Source organism: Cherax quadricarinatus, chromosome 56, assembly GCF_038502225.1.
Source record: "Cherax quadricarinatus isolate ZL_2023a chromosome 56, ASM3850222v1, whole genome shotgun sequence".
NCBI lineage: Eukaryota > Metazoa > Arthropoda > Malacostraca > Decapoda > Parastacidae > Cherax > Cherax quadricarinatus.
In genome coordinates, this window is record NC_091347.1 from 5,834,216 (window position 1) to 5,846,909 (window position 12,694).

Genomic DNA, 12,694 nt, shown 5'->3' on the forward strand with positions numbered 1-12,694 from the left:
ACCTGCAACAGTAGTATGAAACACCTACAACACAAGTAGAGAACACACCTGCAGCACTAGTACGGATCACACACCTGCAACACTAATAAGGAACACTCCTGCAACACTAGTATGGAACACACACCTGCAACACTAGTATGGAACACCTGCTACACTAGTATGGAACTCACACCTGCAACACTAGTATGGAACACACTTGCAACACTAGTATGGAACACACCTGCAACACTAGTATGGAACACACTTGCAACACTAGTATGGAACACACACCTGCAACACTAGCATGGAACACCTGCTACACTAGTATGGAACACCTGCTACACTAGTATGGAACACACCTGCAACACTAGTATGGATCACACACCTGCAACACTATGGCACACCTGCAAAACTAATATGGAACACACCTGCAACACTAGTATGGAACACACCTGCAACACTAGTATGGAACACACCTGCAACACTAGTACGGAACACCTGCTACAGTAGTATGGAACACCTGCTACACTAGTATGGAACACCTGCTACACTAGTATCGAACACCTGCTACACTAGTATGGAACACCTGCTACACTAGTATGGAACACACCTGCTACACTAGTATGGAACACCTGCTACACTAGTATGGAACACACCTGCTACACTAGTATGGAACACCTGCTACACTAGTATGGAACACCTGCTACACTAGTATGGAACACCTGCTACACTAGTATGGAACACACCTGCAACACTAGTATGGAACACCTGCTACTCTAGTATGGAACACACCTGCTACACTAGTATGGAATACCTGCAACACTAGTATGGAACACACCTGCAACACTAGTATGGAACACACCTGGAACACTAGTATGGAACACCTGCTACACTAGTATGGAACACCTGCTACACTAGTATGGAACACCTGCTACACTAGTATGGAACACCTGCTACACTAGTATGGAACACCTGCTACACTAGTATGGAACACCTGCTACACTAGTATGGAACACCTGCTACACTAGTATGGAACACACCTGCAACACTAGTATGGAACACCTGCTACACTAGTATGGAACACCTGCTACACTAGTATGGAACACCTACACTAGTATGGAACACACCTGCAACACTAGTATGGAACACACCTGCTACACTAGTATGGAATACCTGCAACACTAGTATGGAACACACCTGCAACACTAGTATGGAACACACCTGCAACACTAGTATGGAACACCTGCTACACTAGTATGGAACACCTGCTACACTAGTATGGAACACCTGCTACACTAGTATGGAACACACCTGCAACACTAGTATGGAACACACCTGCAACACTATGGAACACCTGCTACACTAGTATGGAACACACCTGCTACACTAGTATGGAACACCTGCTACACTAGTATGGAACACACCTGCTACACTAGTATGGAACACACCTGCTACACTAGTATGGAACACCTGCTACACTAGTATGGAACACACCTGCTACACTAGTATGGAACACCTGCTACACTAGTATGGAACACCTGCTACACTAGTATGGAACACCTGCTACACTAGTATGGAACACACCTGCAACACTAGTATGGAACACCTGCTACACTAGTATGGAACACCTGCTACACTAGTATGGAACACACCTGCAACACTAGTATGGAACACACCTGCTACACTAGTATGGAACACCTGCTACACTAGTATGGAACACCTGCTACACTAGTATGGAACACCTGCTACACTAGTATGGAACACACCTGCAACACTAGTATGGAACACACCTGCAACACTAGTATGGAACACCTGCTACACTAGTATGGAACACCTGCTACACTAGTATGGAACACACCTGCAACACTAGTATGGAACACACCTGCTACACTAGTATGGAACACACCTGCTACACTAGTATGGAACACCTGCTACACTAGTATGGAACACCTGCTACACTAGTATGGAACACCTGCTACACTAGTATGGAACACCTGCTACACTAGTATGGAACACCTGCTACACTAGTATGGAACACCTGCTACACTAGTATGGAACACCTGCTACACTAGTATGGAACACCTGCTACACTAGTATGGAACACCTGCTACACTAGTATGGAACACCTGCTACACTAGTATGGAACACCTGCTACACTAGTATGGAACACACCTGCAACACTAGTATGGAACACCTGCTACACTAGTATGGAACACCTGCTACACTAGTATGGAACACACTAGTATGGAACACCTGCTACACTAGTATGGAACACACCTGCAACACTAGTATGGAACACACCTGCTACACTAGTATGGAACACCTGCTACACTAGTATGGAACACCTGCTACACTAGTATGGAACACCTGCTACACTAGTATGGAACACACCTGCAACACTAGTATGGAACACACCTGCAACACTAGTATGGAACACCTGCTACACTAGTATGGAACACCTGCTACACTAGTATGGAACAAACCTGCAACACTAGTATGGAACACACCTGCTACACTAGTATGGAACACACCTGCTACACTAGTATGGAACACCTGCTACACTAGTATGGAACACCTGCTACACTAGTATGGAACACCTGCTACACTAGTATGGAACACCTGCTACACTAGTATGGAACACCTGCTACACTAGTATGGAACACCTGCTACACTAGTATGGAACACCTGCTACACTAGTATGGAACACCTGCTACACTAGTATGGAACTCACACCTTCAGCACTAGTATGAAACACACCTGCAACACTAGTATGGAACACACACCTACAACACTAGTATGGAACACACCTGCAACACTAGTATGGAACACACCTGCAATAGTATGGAACACACACCTGCAACACTAATTACAGACCTGAACTGTGAAGACGAACTTCAAGAAACGAATCTAATGTTATACATGTAGGATGGTAGCACTAAACCTGTAGGGGTCATGCAGCGACCTGGATGGAATAGGAGGCAATCGGGTTCGATCCAAGGAAGAGGAGAGCAGGTCCAATTCCTTGGAAGGCACCTCATAATGCTGGGAAGACAGAGGCTGAGAAAAGATAAGAAGAGACTCGAGTGTTTTTCAACAGCATCTTCACTGATGAGGAGACACTCAGGTGTAAACATTTATTTTAAGGCAAAGTTTCGCTCGATGACGAGCGAAACGTTACCTTTAATTAACAGTGTGTTAGCACATAACCAGGGGTTTTCTGCAAGCACAACCAAGTGTTACCAATCTCTGTACAAACATTGTATCATGCGGAAATAAATGTTTGACTTTGAATCCTATCATTACAATTATTATTACATTTAGGTGGAAGCGTTCAACCCGTAGGGGCCGTACAGCACCTGGGGGAAATGGAAAGCAATAAGCTTCGATCCAAGGAAAGAGAGAGAGAGAGAGAGAGAGAGAGAGAGAGAGAGAGAGAGAGAGAGAGAGAGAGAGAGAGAGAGAAGGAGAAGAGAGAGAGAGAGAGAGAGAGAGAGAGAGAGAGAGAGGAGGAGGAGAAGAGAGAGAGAGAGAGAGAGAGAGAGAGAGAGAGAGAGAGAGAGAGAGAGAGAGAGAGAGAGAGAGAGAGAGAGAGAGAGAGAGAGAGAGAGAGATTTCAACAGCTCTTAGCTTGTCAATAAAGCTAGGGATCCTTAACCTTGTCAAACCCTGTGTGAAAAGAGATCAAGTCCAATTCATTACATCTAAAAGCAGCGTCACCAGGATCAAGGACCCTCCCTGGTGGTGGGACTGATATTTCAAGAAAAAAAAAAACTATGGACAATGTTTATAAGGGTGAGTGAGGTGGGACCATATATATATAAGACAATAGAGCAGTGGTTCCCAACCTTTTCACTCCCAAGGTCCTTTTATTTAAATTAATTTTCCCAGGGACCCAGGTTTTTGTAAGGTCTGTCTACTCAACAAGTTGATTTTATTTACTAAAAGCAAACTCGTTTTCCCAGTTTCATCTCTCAATTGAAAGACATGCGAAACTGAGTATGCAATTAAATAAATGGCAGTATTAAAAAACTTACCTGTTTAATAAGACGACTGATGATGCTTTGATGACACTGTTCCGAATTTCAGATTCAATGACAGTTTTAAGCGTAGATCAGGTTCCACATTCATCCTGTTTCTGTATTTTATATAAAACAGCCGGGAGAAAGTCTGTTCGCATAAACATGTAGTGGGGTATGGTATTAAATATCTCAGGGCTTTGTATGCCAGTTCTGGCTACTCCGATTTGGAAACAGCTTTGCAATTTTGAAAGTTTATCGCCGGTAATTATACATTTTACACTGCAGCTTCGTGAAATTTTTAACTTGGCTCACGGACCCCCAGTACCGCCTTTTCGGACCCCCAGTGGTCCGTCAACTACAGGTTGGGAACTTATGTATTATAGATACAAGATAATTTATCCAGTGTAAGGGAGACATGCAAACAGACACTAGACGGGGTAGAGGAGGCTATCCCATACAGGAAAATAATTGCGACGTATCTACAGGGGTAGGAGGTTTATCTCACTGAAAGATTACTGGTTAGTAGGTGGGGCCCAGGAGCCGGAAGACATCTTACCACCCACATCTTCGGCACATATTGGGGGTGTTGTTCAGATAAACAATATATGTACTAGAATGGTATAGCGACTCACGTGGAAGTCCGGCGAGGAGTCGGAAGTGAAGTTGAGCTGGTGGTGAGGTGCATGTGATGTTGCCTGCAGGAGGAAGTGTTGGGGTAGGCCACCGCTGCTGCCTGCCACACACTGCACTCTGACGGAGGTGCGGCTCCTGCTCCCCACTGTGCAGTTACCTGGTGGCTCCGGCTTACCTGGGGAAGGTGACGAGAGGGGTCACGGCTGACTATGGGAAGGCAGGAGGGAGGGAACAGTTTCCTTCAATACAGGACAAGTTAGGTGGGGGGAGCTTCATGTTGAGCTTGATAAAGCTCCTGGAGAGCGAAACGTTGCCACAATAAATGTCACATTAGTTGCACTTGTGTCCTTTTACTTTACATATTGTCGGTAATTCTACCAACTTTATTACATGTTGAGCTTGTCGAAGCAGAAGCAGCTTACCTAACGGCTGAGCTTACATGAGAAATAATGAAAATTTACCAACTGGAAAAGTTTCTTCAGCGGGTTTACTGAAGAAAAATTATCTCCAGGCACAGCTTATCTGAAGCTCCTCTCCCGAGTAATACATCATTACCTACACTCTTATATTATTTCAAACCCTGTTGTATTGTATCTCGTTCTATAATTATTCTCCTCTTCCTTCCTCCCTCCCTTCCCCCCTCTCTCTCTCTCGTATATCTTCCATACTTTTTTGTCATATAAGTATTAAATGGAAGCAAGAGTAGCGTGTATATTATGCTCTTAGCCAAAGAAGGATCGAGCCTCCACCACTCCTTACGCTAATTGATCCACACACTGTTACTACTACTACTGTTACTACTACTACTACGGTTACTACTACTACTAATAATAATCATAATAATAATTTATAACACTTTTGTCACACTCCCCGAATACCCAAACAATTACACCTGGTCCTCACCTGCAGGAACAATGTGGAAGACGCAGGGTTCTTTTTGCTCGCCTATCTCATTGGTGGCCCAGCAGAGGAGAGTGCCGTAGTCGAAGGAGGTCATGGGGGTGTAGGTGATTACACTGTGGCTGACTAGGGAGGTGAAGCGGCCATTAGGCACGTCGATGGTATCCGCCGTGTTGTTGAACGTCCACTGGAAGGACTCCTGGATGGGGTTAGCCTCCACGGAGCATGTTACTTCAGCATCCTCGTAGCGTTCCACAGCGTAAGTGGTTACCTGTCCCGGGGAACACACAGGGGCGTCTGCAAAGCAGGGAGATTATTATAATTATAATTATAACTACGCGCTAAACCCAAAAGAATCACACAACGCGCAAGCATGGAAAGAACGTGATACAAGATGTAAGTAGTATTTCCAAAGGAAAGTGGTTGTAAACAAGTTTTATTCGAAGCATTTGCTGGATTTTCATAATTAAACAATTAGGTGAAAATTCTGTTCTCTTGTTTAAAAGCATGTATGATGGGGAGGCGTGACAGAGTATCTTATTGGTGCTTTTAAAAATTTATTATACGACGCACTTAGCCATGCAATTTCTTACCCCAAACACACTACTGACACTGAGACTTCGATTGGGTGTAGCTGGAATATAACACACACACACACACACACACACACACACACACACACACACACACAAAGTTACTCACACTTGACGTCGAGGGTGAGTGAGTTTGAGAGGCCGTCACCGACAGTGTTGTGAGCGAGGCATGTGTAGCGGCCAGCCTGGGTCCTGGTGACCCTCTGCAGCACCAGACTCTGGTTGCTGACGATCACACCAGCTGAGACGTTGTGCACCAGCACCTTCTCCTGCGATATCACAACACGGTGGGGATGATCAGTGTAAGAGGCTGCACAAAGTGAGGGAACATAACCTCAACTATACCCTGGATGTTACAGATGATCACCCACACCGCCTATTTTGGCGACAGGATACAAAAGTCAACTGGCCACGATATTACTGAAAAGGCACAGGTGCAGAGCGAGCTTTTATTGTGATAAGTGATAACGTATCGTTCTGTCTAGAGCTTCAAGACAATGACTTGACAAAGCTCTACACAGAGCGACACGTTGTTAGCATAAAAGTCTGTTTTGCAGCTGTGTCGTGTATACAACGCTGGTAGCAGTAATCCAAGGGCAAAAAGTTCAGTGTGCTGGAAAAAAAAAGACATTATATTACGAGGGTGTTAAACACAAAACAATGTATTACGATGATGATGACCACGAAACATTATATTTTAAGGATGATCAAAAGAAAAAGTGGATTGGACGTTATACTTCAACAGTAACACTACTTAGCTGTTGCTTACGTAACAGTGATTTGTGTTGAAATTACAGAACATCAGTAAAAGACTTAAACCAGTATTAGAGACCAGGTAAAGAAAACCAAAGAAAACATATGTTGAAGCATGAGAAAACTTACAGATAACCTCACGCTCTGAGATCAGGTCAAAGACAGTCCAGGAGGGAGAGATAAAGACTGGAGAGATGGGGAAAGAACTCAAGGAAATAGAGAGAAAACACAGAAAGGAGGAGACACGAAAGGAAGAGAACTGGAAGGCCCGTGAACACACTCCCCCAAGAGAGGAGAGCACTTCTTTTTATAAGAGAAAGGGGAGATGGAGACACTGGGAGAGGCATACCATGTTCCTCCACTCCACACTGATATTACGTTCATTCATAGGAGGTGCCTTGATGCTAGTGAAGGGCTCTTGAACCAAGGAACTGGAGCCTCACCTCCCTTCACTGAATCAAACCTGACTGCCTCCCATAATAATAATAATAATAATAATAATAATAATAATAATATACTAGTATCACTACTACAACTACTATTAATAACAATAAACAAACAACTTAATAAAGTGGAGTACAGTATACAATAATTGACAATGGAGTAACTGACATGTATAAACAACTTCAAAGAAAGTCCCCTGTTATGTACAGTATTTCGGTTAACGTTCAAACTAATTTACAATTACTAGACAGTGAGACAAATTTGTAGTTTGTCAGAATGTTACAATATGACTTATTTTACATTTAAATTCTCTGATAATTTGGTATATGAATTATATTAATTTGAGATCTTGTGTAACAACTTGGAACAACATTTGTATGAGGGAAATACTGAGGTAAAATATATACATGTATATGGTTACTACATATGTTGAAACATACTGGTGATAGTGTGGGCATCACTATGCATCTTAATATTACTTGGATCAAAAGAACTGTTACTGATGCATCGGACTTAAACATTAGTTGTTTAAGAAGAGTTTAAGTCAGATTCCGGGGGTTCTGTTTGACTATATTTTTGAAGCAAGTGACTGAAGAGAAACTTTGTACATCTTCCGGTTTCCGACTCCATTTTTTAAATACTATTAATTACTATTGCTAAAAATTTTGTTTAATACCATATTTACTCTCAGTCCATTTTACTTTTGTACATTTTTTACAGATTATTACCATTAATTGTTAAAAACTTGTTTTAATGCCACATTTACTATCAGTCCATTCTTCTTCATACAATTAATCACTATATTCTCTTAGTGTAGTTTACTTTTAAATACTTTGTATTACTTTTATACGTTGTAATATTACTACCAGTGTAATACTGAATACTAAAAGTTTTTCATAAAAATTTATAACCTGTAATATAAATTAATTCTTTTTTTTTTATATAATTTTTAACTAATATTACTTGTTTAAATTTTGTTCAACACCATATTTATTATCAGTCTATTTTACGTTAGTGCAATTGATCACTACATTCTCTTTTTATTTCTATTGTTTTATTTTTAATTTACCATTACTTGCTTAGTATTATAAACTATTATTATAGAACTAATAACTTGTGTAATATTATATTGTCAAACTTGTGCCATAATAAGAGAATAATTCCTGTATTTTATAATTACTTATTTTAATCTCTTATTATAAACTATTATTTTGTCTTATTTTTCTTTTATAACTACCATTACCTGCAGACTTTTAATTTAATTATTACTTCTAGTACTATGCAATTTTATTGTGTTCAGTAAACCTCTATTCTAAATCTACAACTTTTGTCAAACTCTAAAATAAAGAGTTCAATATAAAATCATTAAATCTGTACCATATTAAGAGTAAACTGTATCTCTGTATTTTTTAAAAAACTACTTGTAACAATCCATTAGCTAGTAAGATAACTTAGTTTAGTATCATTATTATTAAGTTTAATATAATACTTTTGAATAAAGTCTAGTTATAGAGTCACTCTCAACCTTATGATTACAAACATTGATCCTGATATCAACCTTTTATTAAATGACTTACACAAATCGAACAGCAACTGTAATTATTTTACAGCAGACCGAGCAGACATTACTCGGGGCCAACAATAACATAACTATCTTTAATTACAATGTCAGATCTTTGCGCAAACACTACGATGACCTCACAGCATTACTCAATTTCCTTCAAACCAGTATGTCAACCATCACACTCGCAGAAACCTGGCTAAAGCCTGGTACTACAGATGTCTATGCCATTCCTGGTTACACAGCCACACACAACTGTAGGACAGAACAGTAAGGGGGTGGAACAGCTCTATACTACTCAGATCAACTTGAATGTATCAATAATTCTTGCACAAGGGATGAACATGGAGAATATATTATAGCTAAATTTAAATCAAAAGACCTGCAAAAACCCCCTCACAGTGATAAATATCTACAGAGTGCCACAGTCAAATATTAACCATTCTAGTGAAAAATTAGGAAACATGATAACTGATGCACATATGAACAAAGACCACTTACTGCTCACAGGAGATTTCAACATAAATCTACTACATGACCAGGACCCACAAGTAACCGAATTTACAAACACTATGAGCAACTGCTTGTTGCTACCAACGTAACAAAACCTACAAGAATCTCCGAGACTAGTATCTCCATATTGGACCACATCTGGACTAACACCATATTCCCTTTACAATCAGGCATAATCACAGACAACACCACAGACCACTACCCTACCTTTCTCATAACCAACCTAGGTAAATTGCCCCAAGACACTACTAAAGTTACCTTCAGACTACATAACGAGACAGCTGTTAATAACTTTATAACAGCTATGAATAACATTGACTGGCATAATGAGCTTGAAACATATACATATACTAATGAATGTATTAATAATTTTCTAAAAAAAAAAAAAAAAAAAACCACCTCTATAACTATCATTGCCCTAAAAAAACTAAACAGATCACAGCTAAGAGCCTGAAAACTCCCTGGCTAACACCCAGCATCCTTAAATCCATTAACACAAAGCACCTAAATAAAAACAGTACAGAACGGGTCAAATAACTAGAGACCAGTCTAAACAAAAAGATTGTATTACGAAAACAGATTACATAACATAAAAGGTGATATGTAAAAGATCTGGAAAACCCTATCCGAAATTCTAGGAACTAAAAAGATATCCAAAAAGAAAACAAACAAATTAACAAAATCAGACGAACTTCTACTCCCACCAACTGAAACAGCAAACAGACTAGATGTTTTATTCTCCACCATAGGAAAGAATCTAGCGAGCAAAATCCCAAGCTGAAACACCCGCCCATCAGACTATTTCACAGGCACCTACCCGAATACACTATTCCTAGCCCCAACCAACCTAACAGAAGTCTCGCTCATCAACACCCTTAAAAACAAGGCAGGAGACAAATAACTTACCACCTATTTTGTACAAAAAACCTTCACAAGTACTGTCACCAATAATTGCAACACTCTTTAACAAATCCATCAAATCCTCCACCTTCCCAGCAATTCTCAAAATAGCGAGTGTAACCCCGATCCACAAAGGAGGTGATCAAGCCGACTTGAATAACTATAAACCAATTTCTAACTTACCTCTGATCTCTAAAATCATTGAAAAATTAATTCATATTAATTCCTACCTCGTCTCACAGAACATACCATACTAAACCCCTGTCAGTTTGGATTCAGCAATAATAAAAGCACAAATGATGCTATTATACACATGCTAGAACTAATATACACTGCTCTCGAGAAGAAAGAAGTCCCGCTGCGAATCTTCATTGATTTACGTAAAGCTTTTGATACTGTCGACCATGATTTGCTGCACATTAACACACTATGGTATAAGAGGGCACTCCCTCAACTACCTAAAGTCATACCTTAGTAACAGAAGCCAAGATGTGTACACAAATGAAGCAAACTCTTTCACTCAACCAATCACAGTCGGTGTTCCACAAGGAAGTGTCCTTGGCCCACTCCTCTTTCTCATTAACATCAATGACCTACCAAATGCATCACAACTACTCAAACCCATATTATTTGCAGATGACACAACATACGTCTTCTCTCACCCAAACCCAGTCATACTCGCCAACACTGTTAATGCCGAATTGCAGAAAATATCTACCTGGATGATGACTAACAAGCTTACCCTCAATACTGACAAAAACCCATTTCATTCAGTTTGGAAACAGCTGCAAATGTTCCACTTAACATAATGCTACGCGGATTACCCATCACAAGACTCACAGAGGGAAAATTCCTAGGAATCCACCTTGACAGAAGCCTCAACTTCTAGACACATATACAATAAATTTCCAAGAAAATCTCTAAGACAGCAGATATACTATCAAAGATACGGTACTATGTTCCACAATCAGCTCTCCTTGCACTGTATCATTCACTTATCTACCCTTATCTCACATATGGGATTTGTGCATGGGGATCAACATTAAATCACCTAAGACCACTAAAAACCCAGCAAAAGACTGCAGTCAGAATGATAAATTCCCACTCCCGACAGCATACTCCACCAATATTCAAAAGTCTAAAACTGCTCACCGTAAAGAACATTCATACTTATTCCTGTGCCTCCTACATATACAGAACATTACACTCAGACATAAGCCCTACACACAAACTTCTCCTCACCAACCTTAACAGGACACACGACCATAACACAAGACGCACATCTCTTTTTGATGTACCCCGTGTCCATACCACACTGTGTAAAAACTATTGCACATAAAGGGCCCCAAAATTTGGAATTCATTACCAGTAAATAATAAAGTAACCCGGTCTAAACATCAATTTAAGACTTCTCAAAAAAAATTTACTCACCCTAAACTAAATACTCAGTATTTACCTTTACCAAAAAATCTCCCAATTACCTAAATCTTAAAACTTCAAAATGGGACGCCCAAAGTTCACACATAGATTAAAACTACCTTGTAGTATAAATACCTACCCAGAACATTACTGCCTTACACCCAACTGTAACATTCTCATACTGTAAACTACTTTCAACAACTCACAATGTTATATTCCCATAACATAATTTCAATATTTACTATTGAAACTACTGTAATTTGGGTAAAATTAGTGTGTACTATAAATAAACAAGATGTACAACTTAAACAAACTATGTTCAATTACTTTAGTATTATGTAGTGTGTAAGCCATTAAATTAAGTGTGCCCATAATGCCCGGGCATGATAGTGGCTCTTTGCACTGCAACTCATTTTTATAATTTCATAATCTCAATGTAATCTTGCAAGGAAATAAAAATTGACTGATTGATTGATTGATTGATTGGTGGATAGTCAGAGTACAGTATCTTCCTTGGCAGGAATTAGGAATATTCTGTTAAGCAATATATATTCCTTTATTTATTATCTGTTCTAGAAATCATTGGCCTCTGTCTTTAGCTAAAGTATAAGCTATCAGCGTATATAAACTCCCAGCGTATATAGACTCAGGCATATACGTCTAGGAGTACACAGGTGCTGCTAGACTATCCTGTTAAGTGATGGCAGGATCCCAAGTAACATGCTGCCTCATATAACTATTTATTCTTATTTATAAACCGAAAGAAGCAAGCTGGGGTATCAGGGGGTTGGGGGAGGGAGGGAGGGAGGGAGGAAGGAAAGAAGGATGGGAGGGAGGAAGAGAGGGGAGGGACGTTTGGAGGGAGAGAGAGAGAGAGGAAAACATGGTAAAGACACAGAAGATCCTCAATCATCAAAATATTATATACTGGAGAGCCTAGCAGAGCCTAACACTAGTCTGTCAGATAGTCTCACTGTGCC

At 40.2% G+C, this 12,694-nt stretch overlaps 1 protein-coding gene across 2 annotated transcripts in view; it reads right to left on the reverse strand.

Annotated features, from left to right (window-relative positions):
• LOC128700629 (uncharacterized) overlaps window positions 1-12,694 on the reverse strand; it is a 343,321-nt gene that overhangs the window by 14,519 nt on the left and 316,108 nt on the right. For both annotated transcript variants that reach the window (XM_070097051.1, XM_070097050.1), the window contains exons 9-11: window positions 6,234-6,393; window positions 5,535-5,828; window positions 4,631-4,806 (exon numbers count right to left, since the gene is read on the reverse strand). In XM_070097051.1, coding sequence (XP_069953152.1) covers window positions 4,631-4,806; window positions 5,535-5,828; window positions 6,234-6,393 — 630 coding nt within the window. The remainder of the gene's footprint in view (window positions 1-4,630; window positions 4,807-5,534; window positions 5,829-6,233; window positions 6,394-12,694) is intronic.